Source organism: Lasioglossum baleicum, chromosome 4 (assembly GCF_051020765.1).
Source record: "Lasioglossum baleicum chromosome 4, iyLasBale1, whole genome shotgun sequence".
Classification (NCBI taxonomy): Eukaryota; Metazoa; Arthropoda; class Insecta; order Hymenoptera; family Halictidae; genus Lasioglossum; species Lasioglossum baleicum.
Window position 1 is genome coordinate 10,452,602 of NC_134932.1, and position 27,390 is coordinate 10,479,991.

General features: G+C 41.1%; 4 protein-coding genes across 9 annotated transcripts in view; 2 read left to right on the forward strand and 2 right to left on the reverse strand.

Moving 5' to 3' along the window:
• LOC143208209 (putative fatty acyl-CoA reductase CG5065) overlaps positions 1–5,052 on the reverse strand; it is a 75,616-nt gene extending 70,564 nt beyond the window's left edge. For 3 of the 5 annotated variants that reach the window (XM_076422392.1, XM_076422386.1, XM_076422387.1), the window contains exon 1: positions 4,870–5,052. The gene's annotated coding sequence lies outside the window, so the exon portion shown is untranslated. Of the gene's footprint in view, positions 1–3,197; positions 3,875–4,869 lie in introns of those variants that run through there. The other 2 variants (XM_076422388.1, XM_076422389.1) reach the window with 1 other exon arrangement.
• Positions 5,053–10,910: 5,858 nt separating this feature from the next.
• On the forward strand, positions 10,911–13,972 carry LOC143207764 (putative fatty acyl-CoA reductase CG8306). Its single transcript, XM_076421538.1, has 7 exons — positions 10,911–11,510; positions 12,151–12,402; positions 12,519–12,768; positions 12,869–13,061; positions 13,157–13,396; positions 13,479–13,736; positions 13,819–13,972. The coding sequence occupies exons 1-7, from the start codon at positions 11,319–11,321 to the stop codon at positions 13,955–13,957; spliced, it is 1,524 nt and encodes a 507-aa protein (XP_076277653.1). The 5' UTR covers positions 10,911–11,318; the 3' UTR covers positions 13,958–13,972.
• Positions 13,973–14,393: 421 nt separating this feature from the next.
• On the forward strand, positions 14,394–21,059 carry LOC143207763 (heparan-alpha-glucosaminide N-acetyltransferase). The gene is made up of 12 exons (XM_076421536.1): positions 14,394–16,684; positions 16,976–17,133; positions 17,361–17,494; positions 17,607–17,722; positions 18,002–18,164; positions 18,376–18,580; positions 18,878–19,045; positions 19,153–19,274; positions 19,343–19,503; positions 20,356–20,530; positions 20,619–20,731; positions 20,835–21,059. The coding sequence occupies exons 2-12, from the start codon at positions 17,011–17,013 to the stop codon at positions 21,014–21,016; spliced, it is 1,662 nt and encodes a 553-aa protein (XP_076277651.1). The 5' UTR covers positions 14,394–16,684; positions 16,976–17,010; the 3' UTR covers positions 21,017–21,059.
• A 266-nt stretch (positions 21,060–21,325) lies between these two features.
• The window catches only part of LOC143207762 (uncharacterized), a 30,526-nt gene continuing 24,461 nt past the window's right edge, over positions 21,326–27,390 (reverse strand). For both annotated transcript variants that reach the window (XM_076421534.1, XM_076421535.1), the window contains 2 exons: positions 24,660–27,222; positions 21,326–21,930 (listed from right to left, as the gene is read on the reverse strand). In XM_076421534.1, coding sequence (XP_076277649.1) covers positions 24,779–27,222 — 2,444 coding nt within the window. In that variant the 3' untranslated portion in view covers positions 21,326–21,930; positions 24,660–24,778. The remainder of the gene's footprint in view (positions 21,931–24,659; positions 27,223–27,390) is intronic.

Sequence of the window (27,390 nt, forward strand, 5' to 3'; positions counted from 1 at the left end):
ACACGTATTTAATATTTTTCGGTGTTTCTCATAAGTACGTTAAATTTCATTCAAATCAGTGAGTATCAGTTGGGTAGTGTTATGTACTTGTTAGTATAATTGCCATTTCTTCGAATAACGTCGAAAATTCAATTATGCATTGATGAAATCAAAGTACGAAGAGTTTCTGCTTCGATGGATGTCCACGCTTCGTTCACCGCAATCCATAACTCAGGAACAAAGTTGTACTGTTTACAATTGTCATATACTTTTCTTGCAAGTATTCCCCAAAGATTCTCGATTGGGTTTAAATCTGGCGAACAAGCTGGCCATGTCAAAATCCTTATATTTTTGTTGTCTAACCACTCTTTTGTTTGTCTTGATGCATGAATTGAGGCGTTATCATGTTGACAAATGAAATTGTCAGTCTCAATTTCTTCTTATTAATCCTAAAATGATATAGTGCATCAGCTTCTCGTTGCTTAGACATAATTATAAGATTTCACCAAAAAATCAGGTGGCTTTATGGTAATTTCGAGCACTGTATTCGCGGTTTCATTTAAATTTCTTTCATTCCAATATTTAATTATATTTTCCCAGTAACCCTCGCACCGATACTTATAAATGTACAGAGTGGGACAGAAATTGTAGTACATACAACCGGGCAGGAGTAGTTCTATGTGTAAAAATTTTATCGAAAAAGAAGGAATAACATTTTTTGGAAGTATACAGGATACACGCAGTACAATTAAGTGGTCATCATCAAACGCGTCAGACGATTCCTATACATATGTATGTACCTCGTGCATATGTAATAACATGCGTATTCGCTGCGTATTTTCAGACTATGCAAATGCTATTACAGTCTACAGATTTACATATTACTAAAAATAAAAGGGAAATGTTCTGCGTCAATCACAAGGTACAGGAAACAAGTAGAGATTGAAAAAGCGGTCTCGGAATCCGGAATACCCCGTTCATTTCGGACAGGGGACTCCCAAAGTTTTTTGAATAGTAAACCGGACTTTTTTCGATTATAACGATATCGAAAACGGTCGGCAGAGCGTAGGTAAGGCTCGATTTGATTCTTCGCCCGGAAGCTTTATCCGGAGTCGGTAAATCCGTGGTACGTGATCAATACGACGCGCGTTGCTTCCGCGTTCGTCCGTTCCGCGTAAAAGGGTTGCCCTCGCGACAAGGGTCCCCCCCCCCTCCTGGTGCACGTTCGACTTACGTGAAACCTTTGAATTCCCTCCTTCGTTTTACCGACGCTGAAAGCATTCCAAAGACATGCAACGGAACAATCGACATGCTAGTACCATTATTTTTTCATATTAGCACCGTAGAACCTGTATTATACGAATTAGCGCGTTCGCCACCGCACGAACGTCTCGCAGAAGTACGTTAATGCCTCGATAGGCTGACCTGTTCAATAAATGAACAATTAGGCTGCTGCTTGTCTATTGAAATTAGTATTCGCAAATCGTTACTCAATTATCTCGGTAAAATGCTATTTCCATAAGGAGGGTAAATGTGAAGATCTTCTTACATTTCGTAGATACAAACGAAATTTGGTCTACCGAATAGATTGTGAGGATCTTTATGCAAAATAAAAATTTTCTACCCGAATTGCAACAAACTAGAGTGAAATACAAATTGATTTTCTTTCTTAATATGTTTAATAGATTGACAATAATGTAATAGTATTTCTAAGTTGTTCTAATATTTTTACTGTTTTAAAATACACCTATGTTCTCATTTTTCTCATAAATGCATAAAATCCGCAGTCTATATATGTATATGCAACTGACGTGGCAGATAAAATGTTAACAAATAATAGTGAAATATTGACACTAATCGGTACACGTTTTTGTACGTTTTACCGGCGGCAGAAAAAAAATTGAATCGCGCTATAAAATATTTAGACCAACATCCCGATGACGTTAAACTTAAATTGCGCAAAATTCGATAAAAATTTTAGTCGGGAAAAATTATTTTTATAATTGGTGAACATGATACCCAAATCATAACGAAAATCGAGCGAGCAATTAAATGTTAATTATCTACAATCTACACGATTGCTTTATAAAAACGACGAGCTTCATAAAAATATACAATTAATGTGCATATGTTAGCATCTCCTTAAAATTACCGTTGACGATACTTGTAATTAGCAAATTACGTAAAAAAGTAAGAAATTGGTTTAGAGTCGTTGCCACTGCATTTAAATGCGTTAAGATTACATCGCAGTTCATTTTAATCTAATTACCCATGGGATTACAGACATTGCAGAAATGTTGTTTCGATGCACATGCAAATCACGGCAATTGAAATTTTTTTATTATTGCTACTTATCGGCGGGAATCTTTTTCCATTCATAAAAGTGGATATTACACAAGAGTAAATATAGATATTTCGTAGTAATTAAATGTAATGTGAAAGTATTGAGATACATATATTATCATTTGAATAACTTGTTTCTCAAGGTTTTTCAAAGTTATTTATACTGACTTGAATTTTTATTCATCAGTAGATTGCAGATATTACGCATTAATAATAAAAAGGGAACGGGAAAAATACAAAACTGTGGAGACATGAGAAGAATTTAATATTTAAGATTTATTGAAATTATTGAAAAAAAGTTATTGAAATCAACTCAGAAAATTGATACTCTGCATGAAAATCCGCAGACTATACGAAAAAACCCTCATACGCTCCTAAAAAATAGGTGAATCAAAGACCCTTGGTTATTATATCACTCATTTTTTCTTCAAACTTTAAATCAACAAATTATGTTTCATTTGTAACGTCAGATTTTAAAGAAATGCATCTCATAGCACAGATAAAAAAAGGCACATACAGATCGAATTGAGTAACCTCCTCCTTTTTCGAAGTCGGTTAAAAAGGAAATGGGTGAATTTTGCTGAGAAATGTACGAGGGCTAAAATTAAATGAATTTACTGTCAAACATCAACTATAAAATGATTAACATGTTCACGATCATGTTGGAACGTATTCGGAGAAACAATACAAAAATTCGAAAATTTCAAGAACAGTGCGTGTTCGAATAACCGTTCGTTGTATCTATGTACATATCTACGTACCCTGGAACGTACATTATAAAATTACGCCATGACGTAACCTCCTAAGGCAGGTCTAAACCGCAGCTGCATATGTATCACCTACACGTGAAGGTACACAAAATCGGAAAAACTCACCGCGAAAATTTCTGTTCGCATAAATTCCATTAGAGCATTCGACCTTCCACGATCGAGGATAACCGACGTGAGAATTGTTCTCTTCTGTTATCATAGTTACCATATTTATTTCACTATCCAAACACCAGCAAGATATATCGCTACAACGCAACCATTCGATGCCGGTTCAAACACGGAAGAATAATAGACAGATAAAACTGTATCAACCAGCTTTTGCACCCACGTCCAGAGCCATCTAACCACCCCTTACACGTATCACATTAACGAAGTTTGCACACTATTTGCACAGACAAAATGTACCGTAATATAAAAAAAGAAACTAGATTCCACCATCGGGTACATAGAACGCAAAGGAAACGAACAAAAATCTATCGACCGCTCATTGTACCCTTACAGTTATTAAATCTCTACTACATAGTTATCCACAGTAAATCAAGTACTCGACACCGGTTAGAACATGGATAATGCTCGAACAAGAGAGACGTCAACGTGGCTCTATGCGTATACTCCGTAGATACATCTATTTTAGAGTTGTATTCTAATTCACGAAATGTCTCACTGTCAGGTGGAGACAATCCCCTGTATTACCGACATCTCCCTCTCTCTCCCTCTCTCTCTCCCTCCCCCCTCTGTCTCTCTCAGCAAGACGACGAATTTTTGACATAGGGCATAGAGGAATGCGTGCCAATTTCGTAGAGAATTCTTCCGCAGAGTGAGAAAGAGGAAGAGAGAGAGAGAGAGAGAGAGAGAGAGAGAGAGAGAGAGAGAGGGGGATAGAGAAAGAGAGAGAGAGAAATTCTAATTAAGCGAATAGCCGGAACACCCACGCGTACGGCGAACAAAACGTCTTCGCACGGTTATGCGTGTACGTGTTCATAAGAAGGAAGATATCGAGAGAAATCAAGGAGATATACGAGTCACGACTATTTTACACGATGAACCGGCATGCAGGTCGTGTGTTGCGCACGCCAAGAAACGCGCGCGCACACACGGCCACCACGAAGTTTCACGCAGCCACACACGGATGCATACACGTACCGTGAACACACTGACACTAGGCCCGAGACAATGCGTCAAAGGAGGCAGTAATCATCGGTTTTGATGAAGGATCAGAGGGGTAGAAATATTCCCAGTGACAAGGCGGAAAAGAGGCGACGCGAACGAGATGCCAGATCCAATTAGAACGGGTGTTCGGGAATGGATCCGTCGGGTAGCGAATAAAAGGGGATCACTTCGGGGACGGATTCTCGGCGATGTCTTTCACAGGCACGGCGGGAAAATAGTCCGGCGAATATCGCGTATGGTCGTAGAATTATGCGAACGGTCGGCCGACAAAGGTTTCTGTTATGAAATCGAAAAGCAACAGATATACACCGCATAATAACCCAGGCGACGGATTCAGCCGTGCCACTCGACCGTTCGATTTTTCCGTGCCAACCTCAATATCCCCACTATGAATTTCCGCGACACGATCACTACCCTGATCGTCGGAAAACCGATGATTCGACGAACGTGTCGGCGGCGCGGTTAATTACCCGGTTATTCGTGAAACAGAACGGCACAGAGAGGTTCCACGCACACCCACGACATCGTGAATGCACGATAGCAGTAGGCGCGGCTTTTCACCCCGTACCAAGAGAAAACGGTTTCGTGTCACTGATTTCCCACGTACCTAAATTATCCGAACGTGTCCTCCTCGTCGATGATCCTCGTGCTGTCCACGTATGAAATCCACGCGACCGATTTAACACATAATCGCGAACTTCTCGCGTTCTCGGCACTTTTCAGCTCGTGCTTGTCGCACGCCAACCGAGTCCGCCATCTTGGGGCAACCGCCAAATCTCCCCAGGCAAGACAATTGTTTCCCATGAAAAGTCACTAGCAACCGTTCGTCCTTTTCTTTCCTTCTCGAAGTGATTTCATCCCTTCCGATGCAGCCGCGCGAGCACATTTTACTTTATTCTCCTCGTATCCCCCGTCCATGCGAAACATTACTTTCGGAATTGTCTCTTCCGCTGTAACGTTTTCCTACGTTTTAACGGAACATGTTAACTTCTCGATAACGCGTCTGTTTATCACATGTAATTCTAAACTAAATTGATCCTGTGTTTATTTTATTATACTTGCGAGCTATCGGTGAATGTCATTTAGTGTGAGTAAATATACATAGTAATGTCGTTGGTAATGAAACGAAGCATACTACTATTCAATTTGTCTTTTGATAATACATAATAATTCTTTTAAATTCACTGGAGTCCTCGAATTGCGATTACTTTTCATTTGTGTCATTTGTGTATTATAATTCAAAACATATACTAAATGATCGGCAATTTTAATTACAACTGATTATTTTTCCATTATATTCTATGCAAAATAGAAATTCTATTATGTATGTTCTATCCCATAGACTCTCTCTCTATTCATATTCATAAGTAAAGTTGATTTTTCTTGCGTCTTAGGTTACAAATGATTCAATTTCGATTTTTGTATGTATGTGCAATAGCTGATCATATATTGACACTTACCATTAAAAAGAGATCAATTTGTATAGCTATGTTCTGTTGATAATAAAATTTTACATTTAAATATAATTTATTCTTAGATAAAAATCGAAGTCGTTGACTGTTTAGGACTGCTATCGAAATCAATTACCGTAGCACGTCTTGTAACTAATTGTTTGCAGTTCGAATTACTACCACATGCACGTAGTATGTAGTTAAAACGTATGTAGATAGTGGAAAATGCACATTCTACACTGGAAAACTTCATTGTCGAGGAATGGATACAGAAGAAATCTGTTGAAGTTACAATAGCGAATAATAAGATATATGTAACTTCAAATAGAAAAACATGAAAACGTATCTTGCGGAACCGACACACTAGGGAGTTGCTCGGGACATCAATCTGTAAGGGGCATGCACTTTACAAACAGCTAAAACTTACTGCTTTGTATTTTATTGAAATTATTACATACAATCCAGAAAATAGATATTAAAGCGTGTAAAATATGTTTCAGCATAATCACGTTATATATTCAGAGTACAAATCACTTTTGATAATCATATAAATAATTCACCTAGATATGCAACATAGACTTAAAATGTAATAGATCAGTCACTCAATGAGATTTTTTAGCTGCGATTGAACTTACGCCATTCTAGCTCTAACAATAAGTCCAACATTATCGACAGTCCGCATTGCAACTATTATCAAGAACAGCATATATTCATATAGTTTATTCGTACTATAGGTATTTGTATTTATGCATACTGCATCTGGTTAGCATTCTTACAACTTGTACAATTAATAAGCCTATGACAAATTCAAATTTGTGCATTTAGCAAGTTATTAATAGATAAAGTCGTTACGAATTCATCTAAAATCTAAATACTAGTTCTGAAGCTATGTTCAAGGTATACTAACTTCTGTACGCATGCGCACTGGGTGTATAAAGTTCTGGAGCTATTTTCACAATGGGCGTACTTGCAGATACATGTGCACTGGAAATTGGTTTTCGAAAATTGACAAAGTCTCAGCTCTGCAAAAATCCGCACTGTTTTCATCATTTGAACGTCATAAAAATGGTCTGCCTTTTATTTACACACGAATACAATGTAGAGAAATAATTGTCATGTATAATCGATTATACTGAGGATCCTCAGTCATAAATTAATGTATATCCTACATAACTCATTAATCTGAACAATGCATTCCTTACTGACAGGGCCTAAAAAGATATATACTTATGTAAATTTATGAAGTATGCTACAGAATCGTATTCTTGACCAGAATATGTGACAGGTACGTTCAGACTCGTACATAATAGACGTCACCGATCTCTATGGCGGCCCCTACACGGTCAATCGGAATGACAGTTTTGTCGAAGATTGACATTCGGATTGATTCGGATTGATCGTGAAAGATTAATACTGATGTACTGATGAAATGGACTGACGGATTTCCAGATATTTGGAAATCCGAGCTTCAATCACGGGAAGTGGAGGGGAGACTAACAGGCTTTCTCTTTAAAAGACATTGCGACTTAGTTATTGGTTAAAAAATTTCAACATTCAATACTGTCAATCTGATAATCAGTCTGTCAATCGTGATTGAAGTAAGGATCAGTCAGGATTGGTCAGGATTGACAGTCCGACTTGGTCTGACTGTTCAATCAGACTGTCATTCCTGATTGACCGTGTAGGGTCCGCTTAACGTTGCGGAAGTGATCGATTCACTATCGATACTGTTACACAGCGCAATATTGCCACCGATTTCATATCCATCTGCTTAGCCAGTCTACCGCGGATTCTGCAGGCGTTGTCTCCCATGTAAAATTAGGCTATCTGATAGTGTAATCACTACATGAACGATCTTATTCACACTGTTCACACCATATCTGTCTTGTTTTCCTTTTTCTCTCAAACCATACCCGCAGTGGCGCACCCAGGGGGGAGCCAGGGGGCCAAGTCCCCCACCAAGAAAAAAATGTTCAGCTTCCAAAATTAAAATCGCGGAATAGCCCTGGGTACCGTTGATAGATATTTTGGCTTAAAAAAAAGGTCATCGCGCAAAACCTAGGGCTGGGTTCAACTCGCCCCCCCCCCCCCAAGATTACATCCTGGGTGCGCCACTGCATACCCGGAGTACATGCCTAGAATGAACAAGTGTTCTACAATAACGAATGATTATGTAAATCATACAACTATATATGTATACATATATATATTTTCTATCTTGTAACACTTTCTTTTGATAAGTGTGTAAGTACGAAAGAAAATATAAAATAATATTATAATCTTTATGTAACTAAAGATTAAGTATTAATTAAATAATCAGACAAGTATACTTATACGAACGGAAGTTATATACATATGTAAATAAATCTCGGAATGGATGCGCGGATCGCGTTCGCTATAGTTTTTATTAATTTACGTCAGAATACGAAAAACCTGTAGATCAAGTGACATTAATATGTTAAATAAAGGATCACTAGATGAAAACATTTACTAAAGAATGTCTGCTGAAGAGAGTCAACGAAATTCAATACTCTTTTCATACATTCAAATCCAGCAGTGATCGGAATATTTTCCGTTGCTGAAAATAACAAATTTTTCTGTTGAAATGCGTAGAAACCATTCTTGTAAAGTAATCTTGTGGAAGGATAGCCTAGAAACTCAAGAATCGCCAAGCGTATTGTCGCACGTTCTATATTTACGTAAGACTAATTTTCTGCTAAATGGAGACATGCTAATAACAGCCAGTCACGTCAAAACACTCGGCGTTCGTCATTTAAACATTTTCTATCTCGCGTCGTGCCATTGCCATCGGTATTTTAGAGACTTCTCCGGAATGTAGGCGCATTAATTGTGTGTGTGTGTCTTACTGTTTGAAATAAATTGAAAAAACGAATTTTTCGTAAGTCATGAATATACAATATAATATCTAGCTACCTGAGAATCACTGCTAAACACGTTTTTCCTTCATTTTCGTCATCATCATACTTTATTCGACGTCCACTTGCTTCGCGGATGTGTAAACGTACATTCGCGCGCGCTTCAAATATTGCGCAAGATTTTCTTTTGTACTATGTGGACTTTAAAAAAATGACCTGATCAAACAACCAGGAAATCATATATGTATATATATATGACCAACGGAAATTTGATTACTGACAATGTTTTGTAATAGAACAGCGTGCCCCTTCGACAGATCATTTATTTTTTTAATTTTTGTTCAATGTACCTCCAAGACTAAGAATTAAATATCTCATTAACGATATATGTATAAATGTGTTACATTAAAAAAAAAAATAGGAAAGCATGCGTCGAAGCTTTTTGTATCAATATAAAAATATACATTTTAGAAAATACGTCAATATGAAATTTCATATTCAGTATTTGCAAATAGGAAGGAAGAATATAAATGCCTCAAGATGATGAAAAATAATGAATGTTGCAAAACGTGTTATTTACCAATCGAGGAAATAAGAAAATAATGAGTACTTTAAAGAGAAGTTTTGAAGACACTGTTTCGAAATAAGCGTGTCGGCAATATTGGAAGTTCAGGGAAGTGTAGAGGTACAGTAAAACTCCATTTATCCGGATTTCCGGTCTATCCGGATTGTCAAACAATCGATTGAAATCAGTAACGTAGGAAAGTAAAATATTAAAAATGAATATGATAAATAAATGATTATTTTGTTTCGATGAAAAGAACTTACAATATATAATTTTTCTAAATTTTTTAAAATTTGTATTGTATTCTGTAATAGATTTGCACGTGATTCTGCGATGAATCTGTAGACTTGTATTTCATATAAGAACCTGAGTAGGGCAAAGGTTGCTCGTATAGATATGGCGTGTTTATTATGAAATCGGATGATCATTCATTCGGGAAATGAAGTGGTCACATAAGCAGGGTTTACATTATAATAATATTTTTATTAGTTCAACTTGTAAAAAGTTAACGAGAGAACTTTCTAACAGCTACTATATACATATATGGTACTAGTATATGCAACTGGTAGTTCTAGTTCAGTATCAGCTTCGCAACCGATAGTGTTGAAAAGTTTCAGTGAAATTCGAATTTTTTTATAATCAAATATTTATTTTATAATCGAATTAGTGAATTAATCAATCCTTTTATTATATAAATTCAATATTCGCATACATAACATGAAATACATAATTATTAATATTTTGTTTGAAAGGAAAACATAGCAAGATATAACATAGCATAAGCAAGAAGATGACACGTACTTACTTGCGATAGTGTGTGTGAGTATGGCGCTATGTAATGACGGTCACGTGATCGAAAGGTGTAGCAATCGCTCATAATCGCTGCATAACTTCACAATGCCGTAACGAGGGTGTGAAGCGCCTGTGGCACGTGTCCACAACTTGCGCCTCCCCGTAACCCAATAATGACAACAAAATTAAAAATTTTAATGTAACAAGTGAAATTTTACTAAATGCAATATATTAAATAGTATTATATATAACTCATCAAAATGAGTTGCCTGTATACATATACACTAATGTATTTGTCAAGGTCTATAACACACATCTATAACCTAAATAAGAACAAATTTTTATTTATATTCAATGACGACAAAATAAAACAAATACAAAACATAGGTATACGTTAAAATAACATAATAAAAACATAAAACAGTTCAGCATATTTTATAAATTAATTTTTCTCGCTTTTTCATTTGCAAACACACCTATTATATCGTCATAATTTAATGTTTTGGCAGCATCTTCTTCAATTGATATTATTAGACATGGTTGTTAATCGCTCTTGTCCAATAGAAGAACGAAGGTACGATTTTACAATTTTTAATTTGCTAAACGAACGTTTGCCGGAAGTTGTTGTTACAGGCATTGTTATGAAAATCCTTAATTCTATGTCTAGATTTGGATACGTGTTTTGTAATGAGAGTTTGTAATTTTTTTGCTTGATTTGAAAAGCGTCCAAGCGACTTCTCAACCGGGTCGGTTGTATTCTTTGTTTTGCACCCCAAACCCAGTTGCGCCGGTGGCGGACGCCTCTTTCGCCACGCCCTCGTTACGGCACTGCTTACAATAAATATATTAACAATTATGCATAATTGTTGTGCCACCATGGTGATTTGTATTAACGCACGCATTACTAATTGGAAACTTTCCATATTTTTTCCAAGCGTTTAGCAGTCCCACCAAGTGTGTTTTCTCGGTGCCTTGTTCTTGACATTGGTCACATATCTTGTATTCTTTTCTACCTATTCTACTAATATTGAGATTATCGGTCTTCTCTTCTCGAACGAGTCAAACGGTCCAGCGCAGTCCAGCGCGCGTCCTCTCGTCCTCTCGAATCCCTCGAAGTTCGAACGTTCGAACTCGAGAGACTCGAGTCAGTCGCAGTCAGTCGTCAGTCTTGGTCAGTCTTCAGTACACAACAGTACACAACGAACCTGAACAAATCTGCGACGTGCCGCGTACTGCGTACTGCGCCGCCGGTTATTTCATGTCTACGAAATATTACGATAATTGTATTAACGAAAAAAGTGTATAACTTACAACGAGGTTCGAACTGTTTGAAGTTAAGTGTTATTTACGAGAGATTCACGAATTAAGTACAATGGTGTCGGACGTAACGAGATTCTACAGCGGCAAAACGATTTTTCTCACCGGCGGTACTGGATTCCTCGGATTATGTCTGATCGAGAAATTCTTACGAATAATCCCAGATGTGAAAAATATTTATATACTATTACGGCCGAAGAAGGATAAACAAATCAAGGAGAGGTTGGAAGAGGTTAAGAAAAGTTCGGTACGATTGAACAATATTAAAAAAATGCAATTGTTGTTCTCATGAAATTCTTCTCGATTTTCAGCCTTTTACATTTATATATAATTCTTCAGAGTTCATTCAGTTTTTGATTAGTGTTATTCACACCGAGTTACGCCTTTTTTTCCGGTAAATATTCCGTTGTAACTTTTCGACGATCTTTGCGTCCGGCGCACGTTTTCGGATAAATGACTCTCGACGTATTTAACGTCTTTTCAAGTTCAAGGGGAATAAATGTAACAGTTACTTCAAGGTTTCTTTTACTTTCATTTACATAGCAGTACTTGCAGCGGTTAAGTATGTAGGTCTTTGCCACGTAAAGAATGTAACGCCGGTCATTGACACTTCGGCAATAATCAGAAATTCGAGACGTCCGCAATGCCTATTTTTCCGCATACAAAATGTTCGATTTACGATCGTAACGGTTCAGCTTCAATTTATATGAAATTCTTTAATATACTTCCTTATATCCCCTTTTGATTGATTGTTTTACTTCTTCAACTGCTATGGTTATTAAGCGATTAATAATATGGTTATTAAGATGTTCCTTATATCCCCTGATCATCGTTTTCTGAAAATATTTACTTTCATCTATTTATATTATGTTACTTTGCAATTTTAGATATTCAATAGACTCAAGGAAGAAAACAAGGCGCATCTTCTTGAAAAATTAATTCCTGTTGCTGGCGATGTGCTGGAAGAAAATTTGGGACTATCATCTGCGGATAGGTTGACCTTGGTCGAAGAAGTCCAAATTGTCTTCCACTCTGCTGCGACGCTAGATTTTGAAGCGGATTTGAAGAGTACTACTAATTGTAACTTGTTGGGAACACGCAGAGTTGTTGAACTTTGCCAAGAAATAAGAGACTTAAAGGTGAACCACTTTATGTTTACTAAACGATTTGCATCTGCTTCACCGATCCATTCTTCTCCAATCGGTTCTGCAATGTCAAGTAGCATGAAATAATTTTTCTTTTGTATATCCCATAGGCAATGGTGCATGTCTCTAGTGCCTATGTTAACTCGTATTTACTGGAAGCAGAGGAGCTTGTCTATCCTGCCCCGTATGATGTAAACGAATTACTCAGATTAATCAAATCGCTGGACGACTCCGCTTTAAGAACAGAAACTGCGAATATATTAAAAGATCATCCAAACCCTTACACTTTTACAAAACATTTAGCTGAACACGAGGTTAAAAATGGAAGCATTCCAGCTGCTATTGTACGTCCTTCGATGAGTACGTACATTATATGCACGAATATTTTTGCATAATTAGTTTCTTTGAGAAACGAAGAAGTATGATTTGCACACATTACAAATATAATATGCATACACAGTTCTGGCAGCGTGGAAAGAACCAGTTCCCGGATGGACAATATCTAAAAATGGTCCACAAGGATTTTTGATGGGTGCTAGCAAAGGTGTAGTGAGAAGATTACCAGTTGCAAAAAATTTGGTCTATGATTACATTCCAGTAGATATCGTTGTAAACAATCTGATTGTGGCAGCCTATGCAGTTCACCGAGATGGGTAAAATGAAATTTTACCATAAAAATTTTAGTCGAACCAAAATAAAGTTTAGTATATTACATGCAACATATTAATAATATATGTTTCTATTACAGTGGAAAAGAATTGAAAGTGTATCATTGTACAAGTAGTACGTGTAATCCTTTTAGATGGATTGACATAGAACACAAAGTAAACGTGTACTTGCACAGGTACCCACTAGCAAGTGCAGTGTGGTATCCACATTTGAAACTGCTATCGTCAATATTTTTATTCAGACTTTCCGCAATCTTTATGCATTTCATACCTGCTTATATTTTGGATACAGTTACTAAGTTAGCAGGAGGAAGACCAGTGTATGTTAACTACAAATGGAATACTTTAAACGATACTTATTGTCAGTGTACTTAATCAAATTAACATAAAATTAATTTTCAGATTGGTCAGACTGCACACTAATGTTAACAATTCCTTGGATCGTTTGGGAAGATTTATTTTCACCGAATGGAAGTTTCACAATCCTGGCCAGCTTGAGTTATATAAGTCCTTATCAGAAGAGGATAAACAGTCGTTTAATCTAGACATCAAATCGTTGGTATGGGTGGACTTTTTCGACGATTTGACACTAGGTGTGAGAACGTATCTGAGCCGCGAACCTCCAAAAACATTGAATAAAGCACGCTCGAAAGACAAAACGTGAGTAAAATTGTAATTAAAAGAGAATAATCTATATTTCTATTGACAATGAATTATGCACACAAGTTTCTGCAATTTTCAGACTAATGGTAGCTCACTTGGGTTTACAAGCTGCACTTTTGGGACTAGTATGGTGGTTGGTGAAAATTATATTTGCCAGTACTTGGACGAAGACGGGCTTCGTTGTACCATTAGTTTATCTCATGTTTGATATGCTATAAAGATTATATATTTAACTATTTCTTCACTAATTTAAACTCGTGAAGTATTGAAAAGAACTTTTTACTCTTGAGCATACGTCACACGTCCGAAGCGCTTTCCCATTCAATTTAAACGAAGTTAATTCACCGAGGGCACAATAGTATTTATGTTTCCATGCATTTTTATTCTCTTTCATCGCATTTTTCTGACGGTGTTGGGAAATAACCTAGTTTAGGAGTTATGCTTTATTACTTATATTATTATTGTTTGTAATAAAGAAATATACTATATATATTATAAAAACAAGGTGTATACACCTGAACATTGGGTAAAACAGTGTGTAAATAATTTGATCGAATCGTTGCGCCGAGAACATCAACATATTATTTATTTAATAACCATACGATCGATAATTCAAACAATATTTAGTGTGTACAATATGTTTGAAACAAAATGTGTTATTATTAGAGATGGGATCAAGTGTACTACAAATAGATTCGAATCTAGCTGGATAGTTAAAAAATGTTTTAACTGATGATGCCGAAATTGGGATAAGGCCGTCCCGACCACAGCACCCACTGTCCCTCACCAGCATTCGCAGTTACCATGGAGGAAGGAGGAAGGACGAAGGACGAAGGACGCGCTTTGCCCGTCGCAAAAAAGTGCGCAGGCCTACGAAGGCGCGCGCTGCATGAAAGAGTGGTTGGCGGGGGAGGGGCCTCTACCGTGCCCATCCCCGATCTCGAGAGTCACAAGCACGGTGTACATATTACATATAGAGGTGTTAAGACTAAGCACCTCTTTGTACCTCTGTACTCTGTACTCGCATGACTGTATTTTTTCGCAATAAGTATGGTGCTACCTTGTTCACCAATCTGTTAAATAGGTTTTCGTCTATACGAAAATAATTTTTGTAATCATCAGAATTTATTACTGACATCTCACGGAGCAAATTTATATGACTGTAGCGATCACGTTTTTAGCCATTCCTTTATCCCAGTGGTCGGCACGGAGGAGACTTTTCAGGCTGTTCTCGGCTCGCGCCACCTCCTCAGGCCCGTACCTATCCCAGACCGTATGAACTGTGCGTGGCGCATTAGGGCGACACCCGTATCAATAGGTTTCCACATTACCATGGAGGTACTATTGTCAATGCGTTTTTTTCTGTGGTATTCCCTGTAGGCCTATTCCACTATGTTGCATGATAATTTCGGACCCCGCAGAGAATATTTCAACACAAAGAGCATAAAAAAATATTGCTTCTTCGCTAAATGCAGCCCACCCGCGTGCTCGAAAAAATCAAGCTGTTTCATATTCTCTGTCAATGTCTTTCCTGCGAGAAACATATCTGCTTCTCTGTCTCCGATTGGCGAGCGGAAATAGTGATATTTTTGCTCCGGCGCACCCCCAAAACCGAGGGCGAACCCCCGTAAACACCCACCCCCGGAACGTCCAATGGACCGCCCCTCTACTATGCAGTTGGTGCCCGAGCCTATGAAGAACTAAGGGGCTCCACTTTTCGCATTGCCCTTAGGGTGGATTTATAGTGGAGCTGCGAGCATCGATGATAGCGGCGCGGTGAAAAGAAACCAACATTTCGACACATACTAATGAAAAAGTACATATGTATTCTCTCTGTTTTTCTTTTTTTTTCACCGCACAGCTCACCTCGCTTGCTCCACTATAAATCCATACTTAGTTCTTCGTCCCTCGACGCCCACTACCACGCCTCTGTTCTTGTCTTTCTACCTCATCTTTAGCCTGGATCACACGATCTCGTCAGTGACACGATTATTGGGCCCAATTGGCACCGACGGCCCCTCAGCAGTGCCAAAAATTGTGGGCCCGGGGATAACGTGGAACTTACAGTTATCTGAACTACCGACATCGCCAAAAGTTCTGGGTAAAATTTTGCATTAAAAATATGTTTCCCAGAGGGATTTTTTGGTAACTCGGAGAAAGAATTTCTTATCATTTTAGTGTAATTTTCTACCTCACAAGAAATTTTCTATCTTGTAAGAAGAATTTTTTTCGTGTCTCCAAAAATCCCTTTGGGAAACATGTTTCTTATGCAGAACAATTTGACCGACATTCGAAAGTTTACCCGACTACGTCAGTGGCGTAGGTAAATGGATTTAGTACCGCAGGTAATAAAGAAATGTACAATGCTGTCATTACCCAATTAGAAATCGAAAAATAAAAACGACGGCGATGAATGTGCGACGAGATGCAATTATAAACCCTGTACATACAAGAGTACGTAAAACAAAATAAATTCTTCGCGATGAATCTTCTCTGGTACCGTAGTAGTAAGACTCAGAATTGTTTTCATAACAGTTCTGGAATCATGGCAGTCGCATCTCCTGCGTGGCGGCCTTGTAACTAGCGCAGCCAGCGCAGCGGTCAGGTAAGATCTCACCTGTTGAATGCCAGGTGAAATGTCAGTCGATGCACCCACGTGATTCGCGGGGATTCGACTCGTGTCCCGCGGATCTTGGAAAGCTGTCGTGCCACTTCGTAGTCGCGAGCCGACGTTCGCTAGAGATCGACGTCGCTCGATCGGCGCGAAAATCGTACTCGATCGTATCCGAGTCGATCAAATCGGCAAGCTTCCAGAAATTCGATTTTGATCATTCCACTTTCCCTGAAAGTCTCGCACGTTTTACCCGGATTTTTTTTTTATCCGACGCTGTCTTCCGGGCCGCTATTACCAGAGCGTACACGCACGCGCGATTTTGAAACTAACAGTATGTATAACGAGTACACGCTAGAACCCTGATTATCCGCACCGATCGGCGGAAACGTTTATTTCGCATAAAGATCCACAATTTATTCGTAAGATTTGCATTCTAAAATCGCACTCGGGCAATAAAGCAATCAGATATCCGAGGTCCAGATAATCGAGGCACTATCATATGTACGAATTAGTCAAATACGATGGAAAATCTATTTGCTGTTTGAAATTGTTCTCTCGGAATATAATGAAATTATGTGAAACTGTACCCCGCGAACGGTTCGCCGTGTGTTTCTGTTTGCAGCGGCGTTTGTTCGAACATTCCGCCAGCTGACGATCATGTACAGCTCCGAGGTCTGCGATCAGGACAGCTTGCGATTCGACGAAGCCTGTCTGCGTCTGCGAAACGAACACGAGGAGCTGGACGCGTGGCTCTACTGGCTATCGTTCGACTGCGCTGCCGTGAGTTTATCATCTTCTTCTTTATTTTTAACTGTTCCCTTTCGGATGAAGTATCCTCTGGTATGATTTTGATCTTATCGAAACTTCATCAAAAATATTCATCAAGAACATAAATATAATGTAGTTCATATTTCTGAAGTAACAATAATAAACCCTGTGGTCCCGCGTTAGTAAAGACCCAAACACCCGAGACCTCAGGCTGAGACGCTGATGTGCTTTTTTTCCAGTGTCCTTACACCCGTATCAAGCAACTAGCAGCAAACTCGAGTCCCAGCGTGACGATCGACACTCTCAGGCCATCCAGTTTGAGGGTCCTTGACGCCGAGGACCCCATCGAATATCTGTCTGCGAAGAACACTAGGTAGATCAGGCGACGCGACGAGCGGAGGTGTTTTTGTTCAACCGGTTCTACTGTTGTTCACGGTTATCTGCATCGTTCGAGCGCGTCCCAGAAACTGTTTTTCGCATTCCAGCAACGTGATCTGCGAGCTGACGCCGAGTCTTGGCCAATTCGGCGTCTACGAGCTGTCCATTCAACCGGAAGGCTGCGAACTCACGGTCTTGACACCACCCACCTATGCTTACACAGGCAAGACCTCCAATTCTGCTTCAAGCGTTCCGTTTTACGTGATTAATCATCCCGTTGAAAAGACTGCCGATTTTTATGCGAAGTGAAATTTGTCTAACATTGAAGTAAACTAGATCTCCTTTCTTAAAAATAATGGACGATATTTCCAACTTTTTCTAACGCTCTCGTCGTCCTGTGTCTTTTTCCTGATTTTATGCATAAATGTGTACGGATCACGTTCAATGCCCGATAGAATTGCTGGGTGTTCGGTGTCTCAACGGTAAACTCGACTGCTTCCAGAGCTCTTCGTTATTTTCGGGGTGCTGATAGTCGTCTTGCTCGGCCTGTCCAGCCTGAAATTACTATGGCACCTGTGCCGGAAGAAGTGCGCGAAACATCAGGTGGACGACGCGACGAACCAACCCGTGAAACGTCGCGTGAAAGCAATCGATACAGTTCGAGGGTGAGCCTTCGAAGCCTGTCAGCCATTCCCTTTGAACAACCAGTTTCTACCGACACCTTATCGTCGGCTAGAAATCTAGAAGATCGGCTCCAAAACCTCCAGGACCGATCGACATTAAACTCTTAATCACTTTCTAACTTTAATAAAAATAATTCTATTTTGAAAAACAGTCCTAGCAAATTGATGGCTCGAATTGTTTGAATTTCGACAGGGCGAGCACCTTGTTAATGATCTTCGTAAACGACGGATCCGGTGGTTACAAGATCCTGGAGCACGCCACTTGGAACGGACTGCTCTTAGGGGACTTGGTCTTCCCATGCTTCATATGGATCATGGGGGTGTGCATCCCCGTAGCACTGGCTGGCCAGATAAAGCGCATGACACCTAGAGTCGTCATCCTCAGAGGAATCGTTAAGGTTCTACAAGCTGATTGCTTCCATCATGTTCTTCAACCCTCGCTCGTTCCTGCTGCACGAATTTGATTGCAACGTTTCCATGATATCGGACTGTTTATCGAGATACACAATTGTGTCGAGCGATAGTAGATCGTGTTCCACAATTTTATCTGACACACTTTCGCCCGATCTTCTAAAGTTATCTAATCTTTGATTAATCGATTTACCGTGGGCTTATCGTGACGATCATTAAGTGACATTCCGTGTGTATTATGTCACAGATAGATAATCATTTAATTTATTGTTTATCGTTAACAGAGAAGCATCCTGCTATTTCTGATCGGAGTATCGTTGAACACAGCCGCCGCTGGAGCTCAACTCGAAACGATCAGAATATTCGGTGTTCTGCAACGTTTCAGCCTGACTTACCTAATTGTCGCCTTGACCTACCTCGGTTTGATGTCCAAGAGGTCGGTGAAGTCGCAAGTGAGTGCAACATGATCGAAAGTTCCCTCACGATCCTTATAAAATAGTCTAATTCCAAGCCGAATTCCTGTCTCGAAGCTGTAAATCGCAAAAATTGTATGCAACAGTCTCCCATGCTACGCGAGGTGCAAGACATCTCCGTGTTGCTGCCACAATGGTGCGTAATGCTCGCCATTGTCGCCGTCCACTGCGTCCTGACGTTCTGCCTGAAAGTTCCCGGATGTCCCACGTACGTACGTATATTGCAACGAACAACCGTTCCTCTTCGCGCCAAGTGATTCAAAGAATTATTGTCAGCGGATACCTCGGTCCCGGCGGTCTGCACGACGATGGGAAGCACTATGACTGCGCCGGCGGGGCAGCCGGCTACATCGACAGAATAGTGCTCAAAGAACCTCATTTGCATCATTCCGCGACCGTTTACAACGCCGGCCCCTATGACCCTGAAGGAATTTTAGGTATACCACTTCGCCAATTAACTCGACCACTAGGGATGCGATCAAGTTCAATATGTACTCACGAATCCGAGTCAAGTTCAATAATCAAGTTTCATTTCATGGGTTTCGATTACTACTTAAGGGTGCCTTTTCCAGCAGATGACGCTCGCACGTGAACACTCACACACTGCTAGGGTACACTCACACACCGCTAGACCACGTATACGTACGCGAGGATTGCAAGAGTCCGGGATTCCACTTCTGATTTCTCGATAATACAAAGACGGGGTTTTGTAGTAGTCAAAATCGCTAGATGAAAGATCAATCTAGGGCTCTGTTTGCCTCAAAAGTCCTTCTTATACGTTTCCGAGCAATGATTTTGCAATATTCGGCTGTATGTTGGTCTGTAAGTTTCTCATTGAATTGAAATATTTAGTTAGTATTTTTAAATTGTTAAGTTTTTTCTTTGTTTTTTTTAGTTCGTGTTTTTCCCTTATTTAATGTTTAGCAATTTTAGACGTTATCGATACAACTTTCTTTCTACTTTAGTAGATAAAAAGAATGACTCGCAGAAAAGTAAACTTAGGTCGTCGTACCCGCGGAGCGGAAGCAGTGCGACGATTAAGATCAAATCAAATTGAGGAAGAACGGGCATCACAAGCATTATAAAATAGAACATATAAATGTCACATCTGTGACAGGTAAAAACATGCTTTTAAAAAATACTTAGCCACAGCAACGCGCGGGGAAAGTTAGTGCGAAATAATTTTTGAAAAAGTTTCTCCCGATTGCACGAGGCAGATAGCTTCAAAGTCTATTATTGTGTTCGCGTCATCGGAGACTCACGGCCGAAAACGTGCTTTGTTTTCCAAGGTACGCTTACGTCAACGTTCCACGTGTTCCTCGGCCTGCACGCCGGCATAATCATGATGTCGTACAAGGACTGGAAGGCGCGGGTGATTAGGTGGCTCGCGTGGGCTGCAGTTTTCGGCTGCATCGGTTGCGCCCTGCATTTCACCAACGTGATCCCGGTGAATAAGAGCTTATGGTGCGTACAGTATTTCCAGAAATAGCTCTTGCAGAAACGAAGTGCGCACGCATCGATTGCAACACATGATTTTATTCGTCGCGAACAGGTCCCTATCGTTCGTGTTCGTCACGACGTCCTTCTCTCTCGCACTTCTGACCGCGTGTTACCTGCTCGTGGACGTTGTCAACCTGTGGAATGGCGGGCCTTTCCGAATCCCAGGTACGTGCCACTTTCACGCGATATTGCGTAACGACTCGTCTGCAACTGCACGCCTACTTTCATTTTGTTAAATCAGTCAATTGTCGATGTTATTTTTGAACAGGCATGAACCCGTTGCTGTTATACGTCGGCCACATGCTCTGCTATCAAATATTCCCGTTCCATTGGAGCATTGGCAACATGGAGAGCCGAGGACTGCGTTTGTTGGAATCAGTCTGGTGCGTTGGCTTGTGGACAGTGATCGCATACGTTATGCACAGGCAACGAGTTTATATTACTCTGTGAAACTTCGCGAAATTCAGCAAATATATTTTCGAAAAAATTGTAATCCGTTTTTGTCCGATCATCTCAAATTTCGAGGGAAACCTGCGGGAACTTGGGTGGGAAGATCGTGATCTTGGAACGGAATACCATTTTGTTTTCGTGATCGCAAGAAACGAACAATTATGATCATTGTAGTCGTTATGAACCTTTATTATGATTCCTTTAATATGATCGCTGATGGAACTTACCGTCCTCGTGGTCTTCTCGATTCTTACGAAATCTCGTAGAAAAATCAAGCTAGGGTAACCCGGAGGAATGAATCTCGAGGAACAACTTTACAAATAATTTATTTTACACAACTTACACTAAATAAGGCACAAGGACAGATCGAAGGTAACGACAGTATCGATACAAACATACTTTCAGCCGGTTACTTCGGGTCGGTTTCGAACCTGCTCTCTCTAAAACGGGAACGAAAGAAAACGAAATGGTACACGAACGTCACAACGAGGCATTGATTCTACGTGAACAAACCGCTCGCAGGATATACCGGCCGCGGATCGACGCGACGCGGCGATTTATCGATCGTCTCGCGAAAAAAAGGGGGCAGAGGAGGATGGTGAAGAAAAGAAGTCGCGTGATATCGTCCCTCGGCATTGCGCACCCACCGCGGGATTATTGAAAGAAACCGTGTGAATGGAGGGGAGAGAAAGAGAGAGAGAGAAGGAAAAGGAGAAGAGAAAATAATGTAGGATATACAGGTGACGAGGAGGATTCCGGATTCTTCAGCGTCGCATAATCGATCGCTGCGGACCGCCGGTGTAGACAAAATAAAAAATGAAAATAAAGAAGAAACAAGGAGAGAAAACACACTAACAATGCCACGATTCCTAAGTAGGTACCCGTCTTTGCTCAGTAATCTGTTGCGTCGGGACCTGAAAAACCAGAGAAACAAATGTTAATAGATTTGTCACGACTGTGTGCAGAGGCGTGTCAAGAAATGGTACTCCCACGGATCACTTCGTTTTGCATTTCTCTTTGAAACTCGGACGAGGGTTTTCTACGAGACGAGATTCGGGACTAAATTCGAGGGTGGTTGCAGTCGGATTGATTTATCAAGGTCCATTTCCGGTGGCGAACGGTCCCATTGGTGAACCGAAGCCGATCGAGGCAATGAATGACATTCATGTGCAATTTACTCGAAGCGTGGATTAACATCGGCGAGCGGTTAACGACTGATCGAATGAGTAGACCGCGATTCGATCGTGATTCTCGCCAGGATCGATCTCGCGAAATCGCATATCAACCGACGCATCCGAACGACACCGTGTACGTTGTTATTATAGCTGTATCGCAAGATGCATCGTAGCAGATAGCAAATGCACAACCAATCATGCACGCGGCGATCAACGGTGGCCATTTTTGTTAGTCGTGAGATGGGGATGGCGATGATTCGTCATGCTGAATCCTAGGGGAGAAATGTTCTTTCGAGATGTTGTCGACAGACTGCGAGTCCCTACGCAAAATTAAATGTTTTTCATATTGATTGCAAGAAACAGGAGCTAAATAAACATTCGGCAATTTAGTCGTTAATTGCACAAAATTCGCAGGCTATCGAAGCTTGAATGAAACAATGAACGTGTCGCTTATGGCGTTTGCGTTGAAAATCAAGTGTCAAAGACTTCCGTGATTTCTTCTGCATGTTTACGTGGTTTCTGGAAAGAAAACAGGTCTCTGTGGTACTGAATGTTCGATAGAGAATGAATTGCTGGACAGAATTGAAGGCGGTTTCACAGGAAAACTAGTTAAAAAAATCAATATTGCTGCAACGAAATCTTCAAACGCGATCGACAAACGAACCGTCGGGCCCCGGCCTCCGCGAAATCTCCGCTACAAGAAAACCAGACGCACCAGATCATTCTCAAACTGGATTCACAAGCGTGACTACTTCAACGTTCACAAAACATTCCCGGCGAGAAAAAAAGGAAGAAAGGAAGAGTGTGGACCAACCAAAAACAGAAAAAAGATCTCGTGGAAACAAAACGCTAAACCGCAAGTGTTAATCGGTGGTGGGAACACAAACAAGTAACACGTTTCAGCAACCAAAAAAGTAATAAATAAATAAAATCAATAAAAGAAAGTAACTTTCAGAAAGAAAAACAAAAAGAGATAGAAAAATACTCCCGGTGACGGCTGACAGGATCGATACAGTCGCGACGATTAAAGATTCTACGCGATTGGGACGCGTTGCTGTCGTTGTGACCAACGAGAAATATTGATGATAGGTGCGAGATTATACTGAGAAAAGAAAGGGAAAATGGAGCCGTTTAATGCGAGACACTCTGTTGCGTGTGACCGATGGCTTTCATCTTTTATTTTGTACTTCTCTGCGAGTATCACGCGACCAGGAATTATTTCGATTTCGACATCTTGATTTTCTGGCTATTGTTACTCGTAGCAAAAAATGTTTCAGCAGAGGCTTGAATGGTATCGAGTGGAGCATATTTTGATGTTATTAGTTTTTTCGTGAGTGGACGCGTAAAGGTCATATAAAGGTCAACTTTGTTTTTTAAATGGAATGAGGTATTTTTTAATACATTAATCGATGCAGCTGGACATTCGTTATAAAAAAGTACTAACCTATGTATGTTGAAAAGTTAGTACTTCAGGAGATATTTCAATTTAAGTACGACAGTAATGGTATTTTAGAGTTAGAGTTATTTAAATTGAAACATCTCCTGAACTATTAACTTTTCGACATACATAGGTTACTACTTTTTTATAACGAATGTCCAGCTGCATCGATTGATGTATTAAAAAATACCTCATTCCATTTAAAAAAACAAAGTTGACTTTTATATGACCTTTACGCGTCCACTCACGAAAAAACTAATAACATCAAAATATGCTCCACTCGATACCATTCAAGCCTCTGCTGAAACATTTTTTGCTACGAGTAACAATAGCCAGAAAATCAAGATGTCGAAATCGGATGGGACACCCTGTATACAGGGTGGTCCATTTATCTTGAGACAGTCAATTATTACGGAAACCAGCAGGAATATAAAAAAATGTTTTACATAATATATTCTTCATATGAAGGGGCACATTTAATTGCGCTATGCACATTTTTCCATAATGGCCCTTTAAGGGTCAGATGAAGGGCAACTTCATTTTTTGAAATGGAAATCCATATTTTTTATTTTACATTCTTGAAGGGCCATTATGGAAAAATATGCCTAGCGCCATTAAATGTGCCCCTTCATATGAAGAATATTTTATATAAATGGTAAATGGACCAAATGGTAAAAGATAAATGGACCACCCTGTATATATTTTATAGATTTGTTGTCACTTATAATCTTCATGTCCCCTCGTAATCTCCATCGCGCAACAGAGACTCTCCCAGAAAATGGCTTCCACAATCGAACCAGACCTAGAGATGCGTGTAGGAGGCAGAAGAAATAGAGAGACAAACAAACAAACAATAAAAACATAGGAAGGAAGAAAGAGCAAAATGACCAAAATAGTACAGAAAAAACCAAAAAAAAGAACGTATCAAGTAAATACGCAAGACTGGTAAGAAAAATAGAAAAGAAAAACTAGATAAACAAAGAAAAGTAAAGAGCGATACAGATGAGCATTACATGGAAACGATATGTACCGATAGAAAAAAAAACCACGTAGCCTGTAGCCCCCCCGGGCCTAGTCAGCCCAGTGTTGCGAATGCTAGAGAAAAGTTGCGCGAGGCTCGTTCCGTGGACCTCAATCTGCCCCGGGCCATCAGCAACGTTCGGTTCTCAGGTTCACATAGGACATGGGATTCGAGGATACCTTGGGGGAATCGTTATCGATCTTCCTTTGCTGCAAGGTGCGAGGAACGCTCTTCGTGCTCTTGATCCTCGGACAGAGTACGTTCACTTTATAGGCCCACGGTGGTCTTCTACTTTCCAGGACCTTAAAGGCCAGGGACGGGACGACATCTTGATCACCGCAAACGGGGGATTTGCTGGTCTTCCAGGCCTGGTAGTAGGGGTCCTCCTTGCAGGCGACTCGATCCTGCCGAGTTAGAGCATGCCCAGCACGGTACTCTTCCTGTTGATCGTTGGGTGCATGAGTTCTGAGGATGTTCGTGGCGAGTTCGGGGTCCTGCAGCCTCAAGGACTGCTCGCAGCTGGGCGAGTACTCCGGCGAGGTCAAACCGCTCGAATAATTCGAGCAATAACTTTCGTCATAGTTGAACCCGTTGTTCTTCAGCGGCAGGCTCAGCTGTTGCCTCCTCGAAGAAGAGTCCTCGGGCTTTATAGAATCTTCCGGTAAGACCGAGTCATCGTTCAGCAGCCTGAAGAGTCGCGAATGAGTCTGCGTTCTCTGGTATTTCCTCATGTTCTTCGTGGACGTGCACTCGGAGTCCGTGTCCACCTCGGAGATCATCCTGCTCATGTCCGAAGTGACGCCGCTGTCTTCGTCGTCGGTCTCTTCGCGAGAGTTCTGCACGCTCAGCAGGTGCTTCGGGTCTCTCGTCGACCTCTCTTCGTCTAACTTCCTCGAGGAGTCTACTGCGGTGTCCATAATCTCGTTGTTCCTCTTTGTACTCGAGTAATCGTTGTTGGAGCTGTTGCACTCGGACACGATCACCTCCGGTTTCAAGACGTTTTTGTTGAAGTCTCGAGGTTCTGAATTATCCTCGATCACCGTCTCCCTGCTGATCGTAGAGCTATCCTCGTTCGACGTGACCGTGCTAGTGCTGAGCGAGCAATCCTCCTCTTTTCTCGAATTCCTCCTCCTGATCGTGAACTCTGTCTCCACCGTCTCCTCGCAGTTGATGCGACCCAGCCTGGTCGGGATTTTCCTCAGAGTGAAGTTCACGTGAGGAACCACTGGGTCCTCTTGCTTCTCCGCCGCGTCCACTTTCGTTCTATCAGCTACGACGCTCTTCGTTGACTGCTGGGTTCTTCGTTTACCGTCCGACGAATCTCTCTTGACAGTGAAGTCCGCGCAAGTGTCGTTGTTCACCAGGAAGTTAGCGGACACTTCGACAGGCTGAGCCTTCTGCTCCTGACTTCTCGCAGAGGATTTCGCCTCCTCCTTGCCGCAGACTCTTTCAGGCTTGATGGTGCTATCCCCTACGATAACCGTAGTGACATCCTCATTGTTTTCCGATACAGAGAACTTGAACCTCAACGGCAGACTCACGCTAACCGTCGTGTCAACCGCTTCGTCAGGAGGATCGTCCGTCGCTTCGAAAGCCGTTCCGCTCCGATCCTTGAACTTCCTGGCACCTTCGAAGTCCTGCTCTGCGTCTTCGTAGATCACACTCAGCTGATGTGGAACCGTTGTGTCTTTCCCCTCCGCATCGTTGATCCTTCCTGCGTCCTCCACGTTTCCTTCCACGGAGGATTTAGAATCTTCTTTGCCAATTCTTTCCTGATCCTTCTCTGTTCTACCGTGAGGATTCAGACCGGTGGAGTAAGCTAAGTAGGAATCAGAGTCCTCGCTGTCCGAGGACGTGTCCCCGGAGTTGTGATCGCTGCAACTCTTGGAGGACTCGATGATGGATTCCATCTGGGACTCGAAGTCGTCTGTCGACTCGCTGGAGTCGCTGGTGTCTATGTAGGTGTAGTTAGGCACGGGGACGTTCAAGCTAGCTGTTGCTAGCTTGTCCGCCGAAGACTCCTGGATCTCCTCGGGAACGACAGTCTCGGGAATCTCTTCCTCGTCGGTGATGTTCATCGCGGTGGTGCAGTCGCTGTCCTTACTGTTGCTGCTGTCCGTTCTCGACACGTTGTTTACCCTATCCCATTCGGTCAAACCATTTACGTCCTTCGAGCTGTTGTTGCTCTTGTTCTCGAGACTCCCATCCTCGTGATTCTTCTCTTGACTCTTCGAGGTTGGCTCCTCGACGTTATCTTGCTCGCAACGATGATTGGTAGCCTGCGGAGGAACCGGGACCACGTAAGAAGGAGGATAAGGATAAGGTGTGTTGTCGCCGCTGAGCCCAGGGTAGCCCGAGTAGTTCTGATTATAAATCGGGAAGTACACGTAGGCTGTGTTGTCAGGATGGTAGGGGTAGGAGTCGTTCGGATAGGGTAGCGGGTAGTAACCCCACCAGCCACCCTCGGGAGTCCAAAATGGTGGACAAGGGGGCAGGACAACCGGCTGCTGATTGCCCGGAACGTTATTCTCGGTTTGGCAGGTGTAATCTGCTTGACGATTTTCTTGCGTGGCTACAACAAACAGCACAATGCATTCAGACAACAAGTTCTCAGCTGTTCCGATCTTCAGGTGTCGGTGTGCTCCTGCGTTCCCTGATTTATCATATCGTACCCGATCCTTGAATCCCACCCACTACGTTCTCCGTCCCCGTTCCCGGCCGTTTCTACTTTCTAGGGTGC

Excerpts from the sequence above, each read along its gene's own strand:
- LOC143207763 (XM_076421536.1), top strand. The coding sequence starts at position 17,011 with ATGTACAGCTCCGAGGTCTGCGATCAGGACAGCTTGCGATTCGACGAA. Across the intron at positions 17,723-18,001 it reads ACCCACCTATGCTTACACAG|AGCTCTTCGTTATTTTCGGG; the intron begins GCAAGACCTCCA and ends GACTGCTTCCAG. Across the intron at positions 20,732-20,834 it reads CGGGCCTTTCCGAATCCCAG|GCATGAACCCGTTGCTGTTA; the intron begins GTACGTGCCACT and ends ATTTTTGAACAG.
- LOC143207764 (XM_076421538.1), top strand. The coding sequence starts at position 11,319 with ATGGTGTCGGACGTAACGAGATTCTACAGCGGCAAAACGATTTTTCTC. Across the intron at positions 13,062-13,156 it reads TATGCAGTTCACCGAGATGG|TGGAAAAGAATTGAAAGTGT; the intron begins GTAAAATGAAAT and ends TTTCTATTACAG. Across the intron at positions 13,397-13,478 it reads TTAGCAGGAGGAAGACCAGT|ATTGGTCAGACTGCACACTA; the intron begins GTATGTTAACTA and ends ATTAATTTTCAG.